Source organism: Lathyrus oleraceus, chromosome 6 (assembly GCF_024323335.1).
Source record: "Lathyrus oleraceus cultivar Zhongwan6 chromosome 6, CAAS_Psat_ZW6_1.0, whole genome shotgun sequence".
Lineage (NCBI taxonomy): Eukaryota > Viridiplantae > Streptophyta > Magnoliopsida > Fabales > Fabaceae > Lathyrus > Lathyrus oleraceus.
Window position 1 is genome coordinate 111,010,378 of NC_066584.1, and position 23,015 is coordinate 111,033,392.

Below are 23,015 nucleotides of genomic sequence, written 5' to 3' on the forward strand. Positions count from 1 at the left end.
TTTTCATCGCCTTTTCATCTTACTATTTGTGATTACCAAATGACTTATATGTTGATGTGTACATATTTCCTTAGTAATAATTGTTGCCTCTTGATTTGAGTCCAAAATGACTATTGTTTTTTCATTGACATTCTCCTTCCCTGTGCTCTTTTCACTTTTATGACTACTAGTTTCATCAATCCAAGAATCTCCCCCACCCACATCTTCCGCATCTGAACTCCACTTGCCACTATCATCCTCCATTGTTGTATCAGTATCCTCCCATGTGTGCTTTTCTTCAGAGTTCTTCTTCATTATGATTCTTTTTGGGCCATGGTCATCTTCCACCAGCCTGATCAGGAACACTTTGTCGTTGATATCCACATAAACGCTTCGTTGAGTATTGTTGAGAATTTGGTCCTCACTAGTATCCTTGCAACATCCATCCTTGTTTGTTTTAGTGTTTCATCATCAGAGCATATATATTTTACCGTTCGTGAGATAATGAACTCGAAGAATTTAGGGGACCACGCATGACAAGGTACATTGTAGCATCTGACTCAAGTTAGCTTTTCATTGCACACCACATCTTGAGTTCATTCCTTTGTCTTGTCAAACCACCTTTCAAACCATCCTCTTGCTTCTTCCATCAATGCCTTGATCTCTCCTTCCTCGGTTTCCTCCCACAGACACAAATTGGCCCCATACGGAGTTACCTTTATGGTGAATAACCCTTCTATGTGCATCCTTTCTTGTATGTTATAAGTCATCACCGCACTTCTGAGACTACCTCTACATATGCTTTTAGGTATGAAAACTCTCACGAATTTTATATTTTAGAAAAAACACTTTCTTAAATTGAGGTGCATGAATTTTGTATTTTAGTCTCGACTCTCAAATAATATAAAACAATATAAAACTATTTTTTTTCTCAGCTCAAAACAATAACTATAATAACCTAAGATCTATTTAGATAAAAGGAGATTTCATAATATATCTTAAAAACTCTTCAAGTCATATCACATTACTTAGAAAAAGAACATGATTTCTCAAGTTTAATTGCATTAAAACAATTTCTAAACACTTCGCTTTCGATGTTTTCCATTTTCTCTTAGTTTGGTTGTATATTTGTTTCTTTCTGTCTTAAGAAGACTAAGGCAAAATTGGTGTATATATTCACAGTCAATAAAGTTAAGCGTGTTGATCTTTTGTAAAGCAGATAACAGGCTTCATGCACCTACCCCAAATACCATAATATAATACATAAACCATTTGTTATTATTTTTAAGTTAAGAATTCATGTCATGACTGAAGAATATAGTTATTTAAAAACTTTGGAGCAGGTCAAAGCATCTCACATACCTAATGATAAAAAAAAAAACGCTCACATAAGCATGACGAAAATATTTTGTAGTGGATAATGAACATGCTGACTTGGATATTAAAATTGCAGTTCATTATTTATGTTTATATTTATATTATGACTAATGAGAAAAGAAAAACAAATATTTTTAAAATAGAAAGACTTCTTAACTTATGGTAGATGTATAGTCCAAGTGAAATCACCATCATGGCTCATACTAGTAAACAAATCAGTCAATTTATTTCCCCCACACAGTCATATTCAGCGTGCATTCTAATTTCAACAAAGAATAAATTGAATTGAAATATTTAAAAAATTAACAATAATAATAATATTAAAGTATTCCTTATGCTAATTAATATTTATATTATTAAATAATAATAAACCAAATACTAAATATATTTTTAGGATTGATTAATTTTTTAGAATGAATGAAAAGCAAAATTAATAAGTGATGTTTATGGTCCATTTATTTAATATTTTAAAAAATTGTATTTCCAAAAATAATTTTAATAGTTTTTTTAATATATAAACAAATTTATTTAGTTATAAACTAAATGACTAATGTTTACATTCTGAAATATAAATATATATTTTTAAAGATTAATCGTCAAAATCACATAATCTTTAAAAAAAATTGGTGGGTGGGATAACTTAATTTTTATGTATTATTTGAGTTAAATAAGTGTACTTTATATTTATAAATTTAAAATTTAAACAAATAATATATTTTTTTATGAAAAGTCATAACGATATTATCTGCTATAAATACTTATATAGAAAATATGAATTGAATTATTTGACAGTTAAAGTAGATATTATAATGTTATTATATCTCTATCTCTTATTTTATTTTTATTTTATAATTTATACTCATTTGAAAAGTATATACACATCAAAACTAAAAAGCACATTAGCATCAAAGTTTTGTGGTCAACTTTTTATATAGGTTACAATTTTATTATAAATATTTATTACCTACATAAAAGATTTGTATATAAATTTATATAATATGTCAACTTTTTAGTTATTAAAAAAGTTAACTACATAATATATAAAATGTTTTAAAAGACTTGTCCATAATATAAAACTTTAAAATAAGAAAGAAAATGTGCGCGCACACATAAAATACAATATTTTAGTTAATCTGTATAAACAAATAAAGTGGTGGAATATTATCTTTAATTTAATTTAAAATAAAATAAGATACTTTATTTTTTAATATTATTATTTACAATGATTAATACTTTTCAAGTAGAAATATAATATAAATTATAATGTCTTTATTTGAAAATACAAATTTATAATTATAGAATTAAAAAATGTAATCTATTTCTATCTATACTATAAAAAAATATAATTAATTGATGTTGCCCAAAATAAAGTATTCCATTTTGATTCTATATTTTCTCCCATTTTGTTAAGGAAAAACAAAATTATTTAAATTATTGTGCAATAAATACATTAATTTTTTTTAAAATAAAATAGTTTTCATATTTTAAATTTGACTATGAAAAACAAAAAACAATTATAATATTGTGCACTAAATTATTTTAAAAAAAAATTGTTTTCATGTTTTAAATTTAATTATGAATATAATTATAAATTATTCATATAAAAGATTATAATTAAAAATATATCTATCTGTATCTATGTTAATATATATTTTTTGAAATCTTAATATTAAATTTTGTGATCAATTAATATAAAAGTAGCAATTCAACCGTCCATTTGCAAGTCCACTTGCAGAGAACACAAAAACTCAATATTTATATTCTATATATTATAATTATAAAGCAAATTAAATAACAGTTTATTGATGTGTTCGTTAATTGGAAAAGTGGATTGTTTTGGATATTTATTAAAAAAATGGGTTATTTAGATAAAAAAATTCTATCAAAGTTTTCTATTTGATTATATTTTTCTCTCTCATTTTTTAAGGAAAAACAAAAACAATTAGAATATTGTGCACTAAATATATTAAAAAATTAAAGGAAATGGATTTGTAATTTTAAATTTATATATGGATATAATTATAAATTATTCATATAAAATATAATATTAAAAAATGGTTTAATTATAGTTTTGTTCTCCTTATTTTATCTGATTCATTAAATTTATCACCTATTTTCTTTTAAATTTAAACAGTTTTAGTCTCATTCTTATACTTTTGCATTTAAAATCAGCGATGTTTATATTTTTTAAATGATATGTTTTGTGTTACATGACAAATCATCAAAATAAACCTATTATTAAACTTTATAGATAAAAATATAAGTTAAAAAATGAACATATCGTCGATTTTCTATGAAAAACATGAAAGATAAACCAAAACTATTTGAATTTAAAATATGAATAATTTTATAAATCAGATAAAATTGAGGGGGATTATAATTTAACCTAAAAAATGACATTTTCTCGTATGTTGCCGGATCAAAACCTTCCATTTTTTATTCTATTGTTCTCTTATTTTTGTTAAGGAAAAACAAAGAATAAGTAGAATATTGTTAACCTGAGTGTGGAAGAATGAAGTGGTCATTCTTCTTCTCTCCTTGCATAGATTTTCTCTTGTTGTGCCTTTCTGTTCTGATGATCCTCCTTAATCATTTTCACTTTGCTCTCACACATTTAACCCTTGTGGTTATATTTTCTATTTAGTGTGTGTTTCTTAGATCTGTGTTTTTTGAATAAAACACAAGCTCTCTCTCAACCAATATTATGAACTGACATCACATCACATCTTTGTGAATACAGTAATGTATTCTTCAACTCACATTCATCTTCATCATAATAGACTTTTGAATGTTTTCAATCTTCATTTATAAATAGATTATGAGAATAGATCTGTTAAAGATTGAAACTACAAAAGGTACAAGTAGTTATTGAAGGTCTTTAGTCGTTATACAATAGAGTGGGCAAAAACTCAGCTAGCATAAAGACGTTGGAAGAAGAGAGTAGAGTTCATAGCAATTGGAGAGATAAGATCCTGACAACATGATTTTATGTTTATTAGACATAAAGTATTTTACCGTTATCACATGATCTTCTTTGGATAACTTCATACTTGAAATCTTCTTGTAGACGTTTGTTGAAGCTTCTTCAGAGTCGTTGTTATCCTTATACTTAACTTGTTAATTTAGATGTTTTTTTATAGAATTAGTTAAAGCTTGATCAGAAGTTGAAGTATGTCTTCAGAACCTAGTTGGAGTAAGACTTCAGAGTCTGGAGTTCACAGGTTCTGAGCTTATCTTCATCAGAGTCTTGATCAGAACTAGTCTGGATAAACACTTATGGAGTTGATGACTTGATGTGGAAAGATAATCCTTTGAAGTAGATCCTTCAGAAGTGTTGATTAAGCACGTTCAGAAGTTGCAGGGTCATTCCTTGTGACAGTGACTGCTTTCTTCAAACGATTACAGTCTTCAGAGCTTTGATGATCTTTGTATTACATGTACGCTTAGGTTCAACATCTGCAAGACCCATCAGAGTCTAGAAGATTGATTCTTATCCTTCATATTCATGGCAACTTTGCTTCCTTGGATGGTTCTTCTTAGTGATTAACTTGATTTATAACTGTCTTTTGATCCTGCACACTAGAATAACCATTAGTAAACTCTATTGTTCTTTAAATACTTTGTTATCATCAAAACCTTTTAGGAGCTTGAACAAAGATTGTTCTAAAAATATTCCCATTTTTTATGATGACAAACAAATTAATTTATGACTAATGATTAATGATTTAGATAACACAATCTAACATCATAGGTTGTGGTTTGTAAGCTCCCCCTAAGTTAGACAGACCATTAAGGTGAGGTTTGTAAGCTCCCCCTAAGTTTGATAGTCCATTAAGACGAGGTTTGTAAGCTCTTCTTAACTCCTTATATGTGTTAATTTAATCATATAATTTTAATCAACAAAGTCTAACATCAGAGTTTGAGGTTTGTAAGCTCCTCATGAATTTAACAAACCTTAGATTGAGGTTTGTAAGATCTTCCTTTAGTCTTGGCAGTTCAGTAAGGTAAGGTTTGTAATATTTTCCTTAAATCCTTGTCATTGTTAGATTAAAATTAGTCATTTAAGCTCAATAGAATAAGTCACAACAAAATAAAAATAACATAAAACTTATAAATCAGAACCTGTATTAGTAGAAATTGCTTTGTTCAAGTTCCGATGCTTTATTTTCTTCTTAAACATTCTATATATTTTCTCTCATTTGTCATTATCAAAAAGATTTAGAAAAGAAAGAGAAGAACAATAAAACTGAGAAAAAATAAAACAGTTTAAAAACACAGAATTTTAAAATAAGTTGATACCAAAAACAATTAAAGACGAATTACCAAAATAAAAAGATTAAAATCTTTTCAGAGACAGAAGACGATTTAAACAAGTTTAAGAATTTGAAAGAGAAGACATAAACAAAATTAACACATTTTTCAAAAGAGACATTTTTTTTAAAATAGATACAAGTTCTTTTGAAGAGATTGGAAAAAATTCTTTAGTTATTATGGTAAATCACTATCGTTTCAGTTTTCAAGAAGTAATTATGATTCAGTATGGCATGCTTAATTAGTGTTTAGCCTTTAGATTTTCACGGATCAGAAACTTAAACCCACAAGGTGTTTGATCTTTAGAATTTTGTAATACACGCACATGTTCAGTCCAGAACAAAAACCATTATTCACTCAATCATACATCTATTTTAATATGAAAACAACTTCTAAACAGTCTTTTACTTCTATTGTTTTAGAGGCCTTTCTAGTCTTTAATGCAACTTCAGATCAGAAGGTCAGACCCTCTGAAGGTATTCTTTCAATCTATCTTCCTTAGGCACTAAAGCCACAAAGAAATATTAGAAGAAGAAGTCCAAGAGATATTCCAAGAAGTGTTTCATTTCAATTCAGATGATGAAGAGGAATTGGATTTAGATTAGAGAAACTTTCCCTACGATTGTAGACCTATGGATGATTAAGATTAATGTTATAAACACCTTTTTTAATCATTCCTTTAGTTCAATAAAGTACTTTTCCCTTTTTAATTAGCATACCATTCTTTAATCGTTAGTTATTTCCTATATTGCAAACTGATTTAAGAAGTTCATAATTCAGAAAAGAAAACAAAAGATAATACTTTTAACTTGATATTTCTTTTTCATTTGATACATCTATTTAACCACGAAAATTTATTTAGTTATACAATCAGAGGCTAAGAATACATCAAATTTACCTAAAAATCTGAACATACAAGTCTTAAGCAAAAAAAAATACAAAGGAATACTCAAAACAAGAATCATCCCGTCTTGAAACAAGAGTACTCTTTCGATACAACGGCTTGCACGAAGCATTGGATCTCAAGAGATACATATATTACATGATTTGGAAAGACTTTTACCCGAGGGAAAGAAAGAAAGAAAAGAAAAAAGAAAAAACTAAGGCAGGTTATGAAGACTGCCAAAGCTTGAATGGAGGAAGAGGGAGCTGATTTGTCCTTACGAAGCAGCATAATCTTCATCGACAACTTTTCATCTCGAGGTTAAATGAAACCTCATCCAGATTTACAATCTTTCCTTGCAGAGAGACAAGTTCACCCATAACTCATTTAGAAGGAATCAAGAATAACTTTCTCTCAATGAGAGACAATATCGTATTCAAGAGGTTGAAGATTACTTGATGATTTTTCGCTTTTAAGCCTGAGAGAAAGAGAAGCAGAAGATCACAGTCAGAGACTCCCAATTCTTCAAGAAGAGCTATCATTTCATTGATGCTCTCCAATTGGTTTCTCGCGTGAAGGTTTGAGTTATAGGTCATCTCAGGTTATGACAAAGGCAAAAGATATGAGCTTTTGAAAAACCAGATCAAGGTTGCACAACTGTGTCAACCAGGTTTGAGGGACAAGTTATAAAACCATAATGAGAAACCTAAACTGAGAAGGATCAGTTTAAATAGAAATGAAAAGGCAAAGTAAGAAAGAATTTTTTTTCGAATAACTAGGTTTTGAAAAGACAAAACACATAAAATCTTTTGGAAAAACAACAAGCAAAATAAACAAGTACAAGGAAAAAGTAAGATATGATGAGAGAGAGAGAGAGAGAGAGAGAGAGAGAGAGAGAGAGAGAGAGAGGCCACGAAGAATTCAACTCTACAGATTCTGCCTAAATAGATTCACAACTAGCATAGCAATTTTCAGACACGTGGATTTTTATAAAATGTTATAAGTAATCCTCATTATTTTTCTGAGTCTCAGAGCCTGATGCTTTTCAGAGGCTACATGTAATCAGAGTTTGTTCAAGACTTTAATGAAGTTGTTCTGATTAGCATTAGTCTTTAATACTCTATATTAATAATCAAGCTCTTAAAATAAGATCAGAAACCCTTTATTAAATAAGAATTAAGTCTTTAAAAATACAAAGGATAGAACAAGCAAAGAAACTCATTAAAGAGTTACTTGAATAACATCATTTTTCTGATCACAACTTTTGAGCCCACAATACTTGGTTTTGAACAAAGAATGTGAACAAGGATACAAAAAAATATCTTCCACTTGTTCTGAAAATTCTTATGCAGACATATTATTTAGGATATTTATGCATCAAGGAGATAGACACATAGACTAAAGTAAATAATATTTATTTCATAAAAGTTGTCTAATAAAAATAAGGAGTTTAGACATACCTTGGATGTTGCTTCTAAACATCTTTTGGTTCTAACAATGTTCTTACTGATGTGAATCAGTCTTAAACACTTTTGTTGTTAAACCTGGTCCTTGCTTAGCACAGTCTTGGAGTAGTATTAGTGACCATAGTACTTTTATAGCTATTCTCCAGACTTTGACTATCATTCCTCTTTCAAAGTTCGAATACAAAACTATGCTTTCCTCTTGAATAAGATGTAGCCATCAGTTGTGCAGACACTAGAACAGCTGAACTAACTTACAAGCATGTCAGCAAACACAAATTCATATTTTGGTATCCATACTCTTATGAGTCCTTTTGTGTTTGTTACTCTAGGCCTATTCTCAACGAGTTCCCTTGCCATAGAGTAATGACTAGCTTTAATCCAGACTTTCTTCTTAAATAAATTTTGTCATGGATATGCTTTGACATTAGCTTCTGATCATTTCAGAAGCTTGGATCCAGAAGTCTTGGATGCTGAATTCCCTGACTTTTTGAGTTTTGGATCATGGTGTCTGGTTTCATGAAAACCATTAACTTTGAGATCTCAGGTTCTAACATCTATAGAACTTTTGACCTTGAGATCTCTGGGTCTATCAGAACCTTTGACTTCTTTGTTATTGACTTTGATGGATTTATAACATTCATCCCTTTAGTATCAGACACCAATAAGTCATAAGCATGACTTGAAGAAGATGGTTCTGAAGGGTTCTTTCATGTCAAGGTTCTAAAAAACCTCACATTTCATGAAAGCTTATACCATATATTTTGCTCTTGCTTACTCCATAGATCATGAGTGCAATCAGAGTTCTATTAAGATCTAGTGTTAAGAAATATTTGAGATCTATATCATGCTCAGGCAGTAGCTAGATTTCTTTCCAATGTCTCAATTGTTTCTTTAGAAGATTTTAATTCTTCTTCTAAGAAACTCAAGTTGTTTCTTAACAACCTTTATGTGTCTTGCCTAATCTTGACAAAGGGTCGTGAAATCATAAATAAGATCAGACTAAGATAGGTTAGAGTATATCATATCTTTTTCATCAGATTCAGAGCTAGAACCCGACTCAGACTCTCAATTAGAGAGTGTAAGAGCCATTAGTGCAAGTTTGGATTCTTCAACTTCTCTGTCTGAATATTCTTCATCATCAAGTTCATCCCATACTTCCATGAGACCTTTCTTGAACTTGCTCTGAAACTTTCCTTTATAATGCTTTCCTTAAATTATTTGTCTTTTAGAGTTAGGACAATAATTTCAGAAGTGAACACACTAGTTGCAATTGTAGCAGATCTTCTGATCAACTTCTATGTTCTTGGAGCAGAAGCCTTTGAAGTTAGAGCTTTTACCATATAGTCTCTTGTTACTCTTGGTTAGTTGTAGAAGTCTCTTACAAAAGGAAGGTTATTTCCTCATTATCAGAATCCCTGTTAGAATCTTCTCAAACAGAAGCTTCTTCAGATTTTTCTGACTTTTGAGAATATGGAAATCTGATCAGTCTTTCTTTTAAATAGCAGATCAAGATTAAACCTGATTTCTGCAGCAAGCACATTTATCCCATGAGTCAGTCTTAAAGATTAAGAAATCCTTTCATACTCACAAAGCAAATGACTCAAGGTAGAAAAGGTTTCTTGATTTCTTTAATAAGCACACTTGTCCCACGAGTCAGTCTTAAGGATTAAAAATCCTTTTATACTCACAAAACAAGTGACTTAGAGTATAAACAAGTTTTTGATCTCCTTCAGCTCAACTTTTGTTTCCTTATGTAGTTTCCATTTTTGTAACTGATTAAGGAAACTTCAAGAATAACTGAGTCGTTGTTTGAGTAGCTTTTTCTCACCGAATCTTTTCTATTTCACTGTTAAGTGAAGTAAGCACAATCGAGCTCTGATGCCAATTGAAGGTGAGAAAAATACACAAGAAGGGGGGTTGAATTGCGTATGCCTAAAAATCTCTTTTCACTTATGATTCTTGGAACATCAGATTCTGAACCACGTTCAGACTCTGATACCATAGTGAGTATCAACAGTGAGAAGTTTACTTCCTTTTCTTCAACTCTATTTCAGAACCTAAGGTTTCAAGCTTAGATTCTGATACGAGTGAGAGGTTGAATCAGAACTGAGTCTGAATTCAGAGTTCGTTTACACAGCGAAATATAAATACATAAGTAAATAAATAGACACATAATATATCATGGTTCCTACCAAACCGAGAGTAGTCCAGTCCCCTTGCAGCCCAAGAGCTTTTAATTATAATTAGACTTGCTTAAGCCAATATCTCAAGACTTCTTTCTCAATCACACCTAATCAAGACTTCCTTGCCTAAACACCATGTTCGGAACTTCCTTGCCTTAAGCTCATGTTAAGGATATTCTTTTCAGTCACCCTGACTAAGACTTCCTGCTCTGTCTGCAAGCATGAGACTTCAATGCTCAAGCATGCAGCTCGAGACTTCCTACTCTTCCCGCAAGCATGAGACTTCAATGCATAAAAAACTCGTCCAAGACTTTCCTACCTTAAGCTCATGTTAAGTGGTTTTGCTCAATCACATAAAAAGATACTTTTTTGCCTAATTAATCAGATTATAACTTTACTCTGAGCATAACTGCTAGAGTCTTCAGAATCTCTTAACCCAAAGAGTCTGGCATTAACCTTGTGTTCATTTGAGTGCTTCTTGGATAAGAATATACACAAAGGTTTACACTCTTGAGCAGAATGTGAGTTGTTTACTCCTGAGTGTGGAAGAATGAAGTGGTTATTCTTCTTCTCTCCTTGCACATATTTTCTTTTGTTATGCCTTTTTGTTCTGATGATCTTCCTTGATCATTTTCGCTCTGCTCTCACACACTTAACCTTTGTGGTTATATTTTCTATTTAGTGTATGTTTCTTAGATCTGTGTTTTCTGAATAAAACACATTCTCTCTCTCTCTCTCTCTCTCTCTCTCTCTCTCTCTCTCTCTCTCTCTCTCTCTCTTTCTCTCTCTCTGTGTGTGTGTGTGTGTGTGTGTGTGCGTCTCTATCTCTCTCTCAACCAATACTGTGAATTGGTATCACATCTTTTTTAATACAGTCACGTATTCTTCAACTCACATTCATCTTGGCAAGAACATACTTTTAAATGTTTTCAATCTTTATCTATAAATAGGTTATAAGAATAGATCTGTTGAAGATTGTAACTACCAAAGGTATAAGTAGTTGTTGAAGGTCTTTATCTGTTGTACAATAGAGTGGGCCAAAACTCAGCTAACATAAAGACGTTGGGAGAAGAGAGTAGAGTTCAGAGCATTTGAAGAGATAAGATCCTGACAACATAATTTTATGTTGATTAAACATAAAGTATTGTACCGTTGTCACATGATCTTCTTTGGATAACTTCAGATTTGAAATCTTCTTGTAGACGTTTGTTGAAGCTTGTTCAGATTCACTGGTATCCTTATACTTAACTTCTTGATTCAGAGGCTTTTTATAGAATTAATTAAAGCTTGATCAGAAGTTGAAGTATGTCTTCAGAACCTAGTTGGAGTGAGACTTCAGAGTATGGAGTTCACAGGTTCTGAGCTTGTCTTCATCCGAGTCTTGATCAGAACTAGTCTAGATAAACATTTGCAGAGTTGATGACTTGATATAGACAAATAATCCTTTGAAATAGATCCTTCAGAAGTGTTGATTAAGCACGTTCATAAGTTGTAGGGTTATTCCTTGTGACAGTGATTGCTTTTTTTAAACGATTCTAGTTTTCAGAGTTTTGCTAATCTTTGTATTACACATACCTTAGGTTCAACATCTGAAAGACTTGAGTAGACTCATCAAAGTCTGGAAGCTTGGTTCTGATCCTTTAGATTAAGAACAACTTTGTTTCCTTTAATGACTCTTCTTAGTGATTAACTCGATTTATATCAAGGTTAATGTCTTTTGATCCTGCACATTAGAATAACCATTAGTAAACCCTATTATTCTTTAAATATTTTGATACCATCAAAAAAACTTAGTAGCTTGAACAAATCTTGTTCTAACACGGTACTATCCAAATGTCAAGAAACTTGTATCAATGAAAGATCTCAAATTAATTGGCTTAAAGTTTCATGATTGTCATGTCTTGATACAACAACTTCTACCAATGGCTATTCGCGGCATTTTGCCAAAAAAATCAATAAGGGAAACTATAACTATTGTTCTTATTCTTCAATGCTATTTGTAATAAAATCATTGATTCGTCAAATTTAAATGAGTTTGAATATGAGGTTGTAATTATCTTATGTCAATTGGCGATGTATTTCCTTCAATCATTTTTTAATATTATAGTTTATTTAAAATCTTTAAAGGATATAAAAAAAATCATCATTATCCGAAAGCATCTATCATTAAAAAATATATCACATAATAAATTATTAAGTTTTGTTCAAACTATTTATAAAAAATAGACTTTATAAGAGTTTTCAAGTATCATCGCGATGAAAGATATAAGATAGAGGCACTCAAAATTAAAATTTTAAGACAATTTCCTGAGATGCAACGTTTTAGGTAATAATTATTTTATCTAGATCATAAGTTTATACATTCATCGATTAATAATTATCTTAGTTTCATTAATATTCACCAGTTTCATGAATTATCTACATGATCACCACAAGTTTGTGAGACGAAAACTTGTAAAACGGGTTACTTGTCTAGTCATTATAGGGCTATGTTTCATCATACTCACCATAATTTTAATGTTGTAATGTTTATTTTCTATAAACTATTCTTAGGCTATGATTAGTGAATGGACTTTTAAACAACTAAACTCTCATCCAAATATTTATGTGAAGCATATGTTCCATGGAATATAGTGAATATTTGGAAAAGATGTCTAGGCGATAACTTTCACTTTTTTCTCTAACTTCCTATATAAAAATCATTTCGTTTAAGCTAACCAACATCAATTTCCCTTTTCATTTTCAGTGAAATTAGAAGTGGTGAATGGATCATGTCACTCTTCAAACTGCTGCAGATTTGGGATGAGTTTTACAAATTACTACATCTATAAAACTGTTTGAATGTGTTCCATTACCATTCTATGCACCTTATATGTTCTATAAAACTAATTGTTTCTCTTCAACAAAACATTTTTTTGAATATCTTTTGTTGTATGGTTAAAGGGTGTTCAATATCTTTCTTCAATGTTAACAATATTTTAGAAAGTGGTAAGTCGGTGTGATTTTGGTGTTATTTATCATTTTGGTTTTTGTGTTTTCATGGTAATTAGTGGGGTAACCGTGTTCGTACGGTGTGGTATGCGTAATTAATAAACAAAGATATAAAAGAAGGAGAAAAAATTAAAATTTTAGAAAATGAAAAAATTAAATAAAAGATTAGAAATATAATAATTTAAAAAGTGTGTTATAGAAAAAAATGGAGAGGAAAATAAGAAGTGGTTGCAAAAAATTTAATTAAAATGATTATAATAGTACGTAATAATATATAAAAAAATAGTAGTGGAATAAAAAAGAAATATCAAAAAAATAAAATAGAAAAAGAAAAAAAAAGTGTTGGGGTAATGATGCACGTTGGAGGTGAAAAGAGTAAAATTTGGATCATTAAGAGTTGTGTTGTAAGTAGGCTTGGTGGGACATTGAAGACATGGTTATGTGTTCCAAAACAAGAAACTTATTGTAGTTCCAAAATATTTTGTCTCACTTATAAAGTGAGTTCGGAAACGTCACTGTTAAAGTAAGAAAGTTGTAATATTCCTTCTCCCAGCCAACATGTGTTAGTCGCTTCATATCACCGGAAATGGCGTCTTCGGAAAATAGTGGAGAGAAAGTCGGGTATCAAATGTGTTTTAATTGTGTTGTAGTATGAGTTAGTTTGGTTTTTCGTAGATGAATATATTTTAGTTTAATGGTTTCCATGTAGAGTTTTATCAGTTGTAGTGTAGTTCTGTCTGATTTTATTGCGTTGTCTGTTTTGTTCCAGGGCTTCGGGAAAAAAATCTGGAGATCCATAGTGGATCGGGAAAACGCTGGATGAGATGCATGTGGAGGCCAAAGGAAAAGCAATTATGGGTTCATCAAAGGAGGTGTTGCAGATTTCTCGTAAGAATGACAAAACTAAGGAAGCGATTGAACTCAAAAAGTCAATGCCAACTGAAAGTAGCGGGTAAGATTTAAAGTTTATGTTAAAGTTGAAATGACTTTACAAACTTGTATTAAAAGATGGAAAGTAATGTATTATGGCTCATTAAGTTGTAGTTGGGAAGAGAGCTCTGGAAGTGACGTATCTGATACTGAAATTCAAGAAAACACCAGGCTCCGTGAAAGGGTTATAGAGGTATTAGATTCATCAAACTTGGATATTCACAGCAATCCGCCAGATGACGATGAAGACTCGAAAAAGGAGGAGGAGTATTCATGGAAAAGAGTTGTTAGTTTCAAATACAACGTGGAAAAATGTTTTTATATGTTGATGTATTAGATCATCCTTTTTGGTGCTCTAACATGCATGTTATTTGCTGATAAATATATCTGATTATTTGACTTGTTTCATGCAACATTTTCTTAGGTATGTGACAAAGAACTATCTTTGGTGAAACTAGAAGGCAATCGAGGTTATTAATTGTGATAATGAAGATATGTATTACAGGGAAGTTCATTGTGCGAAGAGAAAGAATAAGATAGTAAAGCTGGAGAAATTCATTGTGCGAAGAAGAAGAGGCACCGTAGAGGAGACAATGTGGGTCTTACAATTCGTAGTCCTCTAGACCGTCTATTTGTGTATATACTCAATCGTGTAAGGAAAGTTGTTTGAGGATGATGTGAAGACAATGGAAGTTATTTTGAAGTTAAGAATGATTTTGAATATGTTATTTTGATGTTGGTTGGTTTAGTATATTATGATGGTATGTGATGTGTAAGTTAAGTGTAATGAAGTTGCAGTAATGTTTTGGTTGTTTTTAAGTTATGTATATGTAATAGGTGTAAGTTATGGTATGGGTTAAGAATGTGATGTAAATTTTATTTGGAAGTTGTTAGTAAATGATATTCTTAAGAATATGATGTTGTTGAATTATGGTATAGTAAATTTTATTTGGAAGTTGTTAGTAAATAATCATTTTGTTTAGTTTGTGTTCAATATCCCAAACTAATAAAATCCGAAAAAATAATAATCAAACATTCTACTAAAACCTAGTTTTAATTAATCAATACCACTAATCTAACTATGTTAATTTAACCTTAAATTATCAACATATAAAATGATTAATTAATACCATCCTTTGGTCAAATATCCTAATTAATTATTGGTTTAATCAAGATGAGATCAAAAATAAAAAGTCAAATCGATCCCCCTTTGACTTTTTAGGTCATTGGGTTGATCAGATGTCTCACATGGACTCTGATCACATTAGTGATCTAGATTAGGAGGTCAAAATTTGGGATACGACAAGATGATATGGTCAATGATAAAGGTGAGATGGTATACTATATTTTCTATGCATATGTCGAACCAATCAATGCAGTTGGGGAATTGAAGGATTCAAAGTGGGTGAAAGCAATGAATGAGGAACTGGAGTTCATAGAAGTCAATAACACTTGGTCACTTGTCAAATTGACTAAGGGAAAGAAGGAAATCGATGTGAAATGGGTATACAAGGTGAAGTTGAATCCAAAAGAAGAAGTAATTCGACATAAGGCAAGACTTGTGGCGAAAGGATTTCTTCAGAAAGAAGGAATCGACTTCGATGAAGTTTTTGCACCTGTTGCTAGGATCGAAACAATCAAGTTGGTTATTGGTCTAACAAATATGATCAACTGGCACATATGTCAGATGAATGTGAAATGTGCATTCCTGAATGGGCCCTTAGAGGAAGAAGTTTATGTTGCACAACCAGTTGGGTTTGTGAAACATGGTGAAGAAAGTAATGTATATAGGTTGCATAAATCCCTGTATGGACTTAAGAAATCTCTAAGAGCTTGGAATAAGAAGATAGATAGATTTCAATGGGAGAAGGAATTTATGAAGTGCACAGTTGAGTATGGAGTATATGTAAGAAGAAGCAATAGTGAATTGCTTATACTACATCTCTGTGTTGATGACCTGTTAATAACAGGAAGTTGGAAGAAGGAGATCGAAGACTTCAAACATGACCTATGTGAGGAGTTTGAGATGTCAGACTTGAGACATCTCTCATACTTCCTTGGCATCAAATTCTACAAGAGTAGTAGAGGCTTGATGATGCACCAAAGAAGATATATGAGCGAAATATTCAAGAGATTTGAGATGCAAGATGACAACCCAACTTTGACTCCAGCTAATCCCAGATTGTAACTATTGAAAGACACAAATGAAGAGGATGTTGATCCAACATAATATAGAAGACTCGTTGGATCACTTCAATATCTTTGTCACACAAGACCTGATCTAGCATACAATGTAGGTATGGTGAGTAGATTCATGCAGAAGTCAATGGTATCACACCTAGCAGCAACGAATAGGATACTAAGTTATCTGAAAGAAACCCTCAACTATGACATTTTGTTTCGTGCAAGTGATGAAGGGAAAGAATGCAAGTTAGTGGGATACACCGACTCAAGTTGGTGTAGTGATGTTGAGGATAGAATATCCACAATTGGATATGTGTTTATGCTAGATGGTGCACCAGTTGCTTGGAGTTCAAGAAATGAATCTATAATTGCAATGTAGTCGTGTGAAGCAGAGTACATAGTTGCTTCTCTTTGTGCATGTCAAGCAACATGGATGGTGAATTTGATCGAAGAGATTACAGGAAAAATCATGGAACGATTACCATGAAGATCGACAGCATGTCTGCTATCAATCTGGCGAAGAAACTGAAAGCGTATGGATGAAGCAAGCACATTGAAATGAGGTTCCATTGTCTTCGAGAGCAGGTAGCAAAAGCGAAGCTGAACTTGGAACACTGCAAAACTGAGAATCAGATTACAGATATCATGACGAATGGAGTGCAGGTCGAAGTGTTTAAGAAGTTAAGGTCTATGATGAATGTAGATAGCTTAGACGCAATGAATTAAGTGGTGTGTTGAATTTTAATTCCTTGTGTCGAAGCAGGTTATTCGACAGGAGCAAGGAAGTGTCTAATCACCTAGGTGTCGAAATGTCAAAGAGTATCTCGACAGTAATGTTAGACTTAGCTTTATTTGTTTGTTTAGCTGAGTTAGTTAGGTTAGTTTTGGGTCATGCTTGAGAAGCAAACAAGCTCAAAATCTATAAATAGAGAGTAACTCGTATTATTGTAAACACTTGAATTTTGTAGTTGCAAAAGGAATAAAAGAATCACAGTTTGTGAGCAGAGTGAAACTTTGCATAATCAATTCATTTGTTTCCTCTCTCGATAAACCGTAACCGTTTTCTTTCCCCAATTCAATTTTCTTTTCTTGTTTTTATCATCATTGTGCATCGATACAATCTTGCAATCAATATTGATTGATTCACTCGAGTGAAGAGTTAAGAATAAGAGAGATAAGAGAGAATTTGATCGATTGATTGAATCTTATTTATCAAAAATTATTCAAAATTATTCAAAATTTTGGGTTTAATTCCAATATAATTGAACTTTTATTAAGTAACACCATTTTTTTCTTTAAAAGAGATTAGAGAATATTACATTACTTATTATAAGTGATATTTTCCTTTTTTTTAACAAATATATCTTTTAAAAATGAGTAAATGGATATTGCGATCTAATAATGAAATTGACTTATCGGAACAAAAATGATATCCTACTAACATATTTTTTAAGTCAAACAATCTTAAAATTTACAATTATTAATCTTAAAAACACAAGTAAAAAAGAAAGATAGGTTGGCCACTTGAAAGTTGTAGTTGGTGTTAGTTCGTGTAAACCTTGCATTCCACATTTTCCATTTCATTTCCACTCTTTGTGGCCAACTACCACATTTTGTTTCATGTTTTGTGTCCACACAAGAAAACAAGCTCACATTATACAACAACATTAGCAACGTCTTTAGAATATGCCACGTCACTTAATAATAGCCGTCGATTAAGATCTAACGTCTCTAATTATTTATCCACCAACCCCCTTACACTCTTTCATGCAATAACTCGATCTCCACCGTCCATTATTCCCACCTACCAAATACCAACGTACCAGATTCCAATTGGCCCCAACATTTTTTTATTATTTTTTTATCATAAATATTTCCTTTATATATTCTCATTTCTCTTCATCACTCCCTCAGGAAATCAATTCAATTCATTGAGTCATTTCCCATCCAATACTAAGATATCATAAATTTTTCATAATTTCAATATCATAACTATTATTACTTACAATGGAGGGAGTTACCAGCAATGGCCACGTTCAAGAAACTTTATGTTTGAGCAAAAATGGTGTTACTGTTGCTGGTGCTGGTGCTGGTGCTGATCCACTCAACTGGGGTGCGGCGGCGGAGTCGTTGATGGGGAGTCATTTGGATGAGGTGAAGCGTATGGTGGCGGAGTATCGTAAACCTATTGTTAAAATCGGTGGTGAGACTCTTACCATTGGTCAGGTGGCTGGAATTGCTTCTCATGATAGTGGTGTTCGGGTGGAGCTTTCAGAGTCGGCGAGGGCCGGCGTGAAGGCGAGTAGTGATTGGGTGATGGACAGCATGAACAAAGGGACGGACAGTTACGGTGTTACCACCGGTTTTGGTGCTACTTCTCACCGGAGAACCAAACAAGGTGGTGCCTTGCAGAAGGAGCTAATTAGGTAATTAACTTTTATTTTCTTTTATTTTAAATATTAGAGAAAGTTGAGTCAATAATATTTAATATAAATTTAAAACAATCATTATTATTATTATTTAAAAAAGAAAAATATTTATTATTATTTTAACAAAATTTATTATGCATTTTACTGGGTATTTTTTTAATAACAAATATTAATAGTCAATTATTAATGTTATATATTTCTCCTTCACGTAGTACAGTGTGTTTCACTTTATCTAAACATGTCATTAATTCTCGAATATCTTTAACATTTGATAAAGAAAGTTTTTTTTTATTCAGTTTTTTAAGAAAATGAACATAATTGGCTAACAAAGATTTACTATATTTTTTGCCATGATAATTAGTATTAACCGATATGATGCTTTTTTTAAATGTTTTATCAGATTAAAATTGACTTTTTAAAGATTGAATTAACAGTATATATTTCATGTTCCTGCATAAGTTTTTATCCTCGTTATTAAGTATCTTTTTGACCAATTCATACAAAATTAATATTTTTCATTCAGCCAAACCCTTTTATAATATAGTTTTTGCTTAAAAGTAATTAGTTAATAAGGTTGGTTAATGAATCTCTATCGGCCTGCATAATTTTATTATTTTAATCATGAGTAGATTTTTGTTGTTTCAAAATTTAAATTTCTTTAAAAATAAATTAATATTAGAATGATATAATATTAAATAATTTAAATGTTATATTAATACTTTTAATTTAGAAGGAATAAATACAAGTTGTACCTATTCCTTGTAATATAAATATGGAAAAATATTTTTACGTATTTTTTATTTCCTGAAATAATTAGGCAAAAATAGAAAAAAAAGCTAAAATGACAATACCTAACTACTAAAAAATAAATACCGAAACTAATAAAATGTACCATCGCTAATTAATTAATTAATGATATGTTGGCTTTTTCAGTATAAATAATTAATTTAAGTAACTTACTTTATTTTATCAAAAATAAAAAGAGATAACTTATTAATTTATTATTTCGAGGGAAAATGTAAACAATATAATGACCCAATTGCTTGCCTTAAAACAGAAAGTTGGCTTTTTTTTTTTACAATTTCGGTTTTCTTTGGCTAGAAAATTATATTTTAAGTTTTTTTTTTAAATTCAATCAATGTAAATGAGAAAAAAAATAGTAACCAAAAACAGTGTATTAGCAAGTTAATTAATGAACTAATTAAAAGAATAATAAATAATAAATAAATAAATTCTAGTCGTTAACAAAAAACAAGAAATACTAAATATTGTATTCTTCAAGAAGGCTATGGTGAGGCGTGTCCACAACCTAACTACATGGTCCAGTTTACTGAGTTGGAAACAGTCTATTAGCAAGTTAATTAATGAACTACTAGTAGTAATTAACATTAATTAGAATTTGGGTTAGGTGAGTATTAGGACAAAGACAAAGTGGTTTGCACGTGATGTGTGGTTTGTTGACTGCCTAACCTTCTACTACCATTCTTCCAAATTCCTAACTTACACCATCTTTGACTTAAACTAATCATTTTATTTTCCGCCATATACTACTAAACGTCACCTAATTATACATTAATAAAAAGTTTAGTAAAAATGAGACTTTATATTACATGACTTAGTCAATGAAATATGTAGCATTAAAATAGTACTCCTATTTATTATAAAGTTGAACTGATAATTTATTATACAGATGAACAGATAATAGTGTAAAACTAGACCCTTTATAGGTTGGTAAAGGACCTAAAAATTAAAAGAGTGTTATTCTCAAGGTCTTAGGTTTGATCCTAACAATCTGTGTTGGGCTAGTCATACTTAGTTCTGCTGTGGCATTAAATGAACTTTTATTAGTGAATGTTGGAATTGGTCCTCTATTATAGAGTTTTGGTTTGTCTGTAAATGGATACCTGGTTAGTGGACAGTGGAATTGATCTTCTTAAATTATTGTCGGGATTTTAATTTTTTTTTCTTGTTAATTAATTTCAGGTTTTTGAATGCTGGAATATTTGGCAATGGTACAGAATCCAATTGTACATTACCACACACTGCAACAAGAGCTGCAATGCTTGTTAGAATCAACACTCTTCTTCAAGGCTACTCAGGAATCAGATTTGAAATCTTGGAAGCAATCACAAAGCTTCTTAACAACAACATCACTCCATGTTTACCGCTTCGTGGAACAATCACGGCTTCTGGTGATCTTGTTCCACTTTCATACATTGCTGGTTTATTAACCGGGAGGCCGAACTCGAAAGCCGTTGGACCCTCTGGTGAAATTCTTAATGCTAAAGAAGCTTTTCAGCTTGCAAATATTGGTTCTGAGTTCTTTGAATTGCAGCCAAAAGAAGGTCTTGCTCTTGTTAACGGAACCGCTGTTGGTTCTGGTTTGGCTTCTATTGTTCTGTTTGAAGCAAATGTGTTGGCTGTTTTGTCTGAAGTTATGTCGGCGATTTTCGCGGAAGTTATGCAAGGAAAACCGGAATTTACCGATCATTTGACTCATAAGTTGAAGCATCATCCTGGTCAGATTGAAGCTGCTGCTATTATGGAACATATTCTGGATGGAAGTGCTTATGTTAAAGCAGATAAGAAGTTACATGAGATGGATCCATTGCAAAAGCCGAAACAAGATCGTTACGCGCTTAGAACTTCACCACAATGGCTTGGTCCTTTGATTGAAGTGATTAGATTCTCAACCAAGTCAATTGAAAGAGAGATTAACTCCGTCAACGACAATCCTTTGATCGATGTTTCGAGGAACAAGGCCTTACACGGTGGTAACTTTCAAGGAACTCCTATTGGAGTTTCCATGGATAACACGCGTTTAGCTCTTGCTTCAATCGGTAAACTCATGTTCGCGCAATTCTCTGAGCTTGTTAACGATTTTTACAACAACGGTTTGCCTTCAAATCTTTCTGGAGGTAGGAATCCAAGTTTGGATTACGGTTTCAAAGGCTCTGAAATTGCTATGGCTTCTTATTGTTCCGAGATACAATATCTTGCTAACCCTGTCACCACTCATGTCCAAAGTGCTGAGCAGCATAACCAAGATGTTAACTCTCTCGGTTTGATTTCTTCGAGAAAAACAAACGAGGCTATCGAGATTCTAAAGCTCATGTCTTCAACTTACCTGGTCGCGCTTTGTCAAGCAATTGACTTAAGGCATTTGGAGGAGAATCTGAGAAATGCTGTGAAAAACACTGTGAGTCAAGTTGCTAAGAGAACACTCACAACCGGTGTCAACGGAGAGCTTCATCCTTCTAGATTCTGCGAGAAAGATTTGCTCAAAGTTGTCGACAGAGAGTACGTATTCGCCTATGCTGACGATCCTTGTCTAGCTACATACCCTTTGATGCAAAAGTTGAGGCAAGTGCTTGTGGATCATGCGTTGGTGAATGTGGAAGGTGAGAAGAATTCGAACACATCGATTTTTCAGAAGATTGCAACTTTTGAAGACGAGTTGAAGGCTCTCTTACCGAAAGAAGTTGAAAATGTACGAGCTGCATACGAAAACGGACAAAGTGGAATCCCAAACAAGATCAAGGAATGCAGGTCTTATCCATTGTACAAGTTTGTCAGAGAGGAGTTGGGGACCGCTTTGTTGACGGGCGAAAAGGCGATTTCCCCGGGCGAAGAGTGCGACAAAGTGTTCACAGCTATGTGTCAAGGTAAAATTGTTGATCCTCTTATGGAATGTCTTGGAGAGTGGAATGGTGCACCTCTTCCAATTTGTTAACTTGTATGAATATTTTTACTATGTTTCTTGGGAGAACTGGTTGGTTTTTTTTCTTCTATATCTATGGTAGTTGCATTGAGAAGAAATTGGTTTGTCTATAAGTCTAAGGAAAATGGCAAATCAATGTGATGTTCTCAATGCATGGTTTATTATTAAGTTTTCCTGAATGTTAAGGAAGTTTTAATTGTTTTTGTAACAGAATTTGATTTGTTTGCCACAGCTTTGGGTGGAAATATCTTATGATACGTGGTATATTATGTAAATGGTGTTTTTTCCATGAATAAATAGTGTTTCAGACATGAATATTGGATTACATTTTTATGATTAGTTGTTTGATATTTTGATTCAACTAACAGGATCAAACATATGTAGTTATAGTGACAGTAGTAAATCGTAGTAGGAGTATGTTGAATTTTGCAACATAGGTGAACAAAGTACAAGTTTGACGAGAAGCATTATTTAAGGATCAATCAATCTTGTAGAAGAGAATCTACTCAATGGTCTATAAAATATGTTGGTCTCTAATGGGCCAGGAAATAATGAAGTGCG

At 31.7% G+C, this 23,015-nt stretch overlaps 1 protein-coding gene across 1 annotated transcript; it reads left to right on the forward strand.

Annotated features, from left to right (window-relative positions):
- The first annotated feature begins 18,208 nt into the window (after window positions 1-18,208).
- On the forward strand, window positions 18,209-22,769 carry LOC127098546 (phenylalanine ammonia-lyase class 2). Its single transcript, XM_051037161.1, has 2 exons — window positions 18,209-18,730; window positions 20,717-22,769. The coding sequence occupies exons 1-2, from the start codon at window positions 18,312-18,314 to the stop codon at window positions 22,464-22,466; spliced, it is 2,169 nt and encodes a 722-aa protein (XP_050893118.1). The 5' UTR covers window positions 18,209-18,311; the 3' UTR covers window positions 22,467-22,769.
- The last annotated feature ends 246 nt before the right edge of the window (window positions 22,770-23,015 follow it).

Excerpts from the sequence above, each read along its gene's own strand:
- LOC127098546 (XM_051037161.1), top strand. The coding sequence starts at position 18,312 with ATGGAGGGAGTTACCAGCAATGGCCACGTTCAAGAAACTTTATGTTTG. Across the intron at positions 18,731-20,716 it reads TTGCAGAAGGAGCTAATTAG|GTTTTTGAATGCTGGAATAT; the intron begins GTAATTAACTTT and ends AATTAATTTCAG.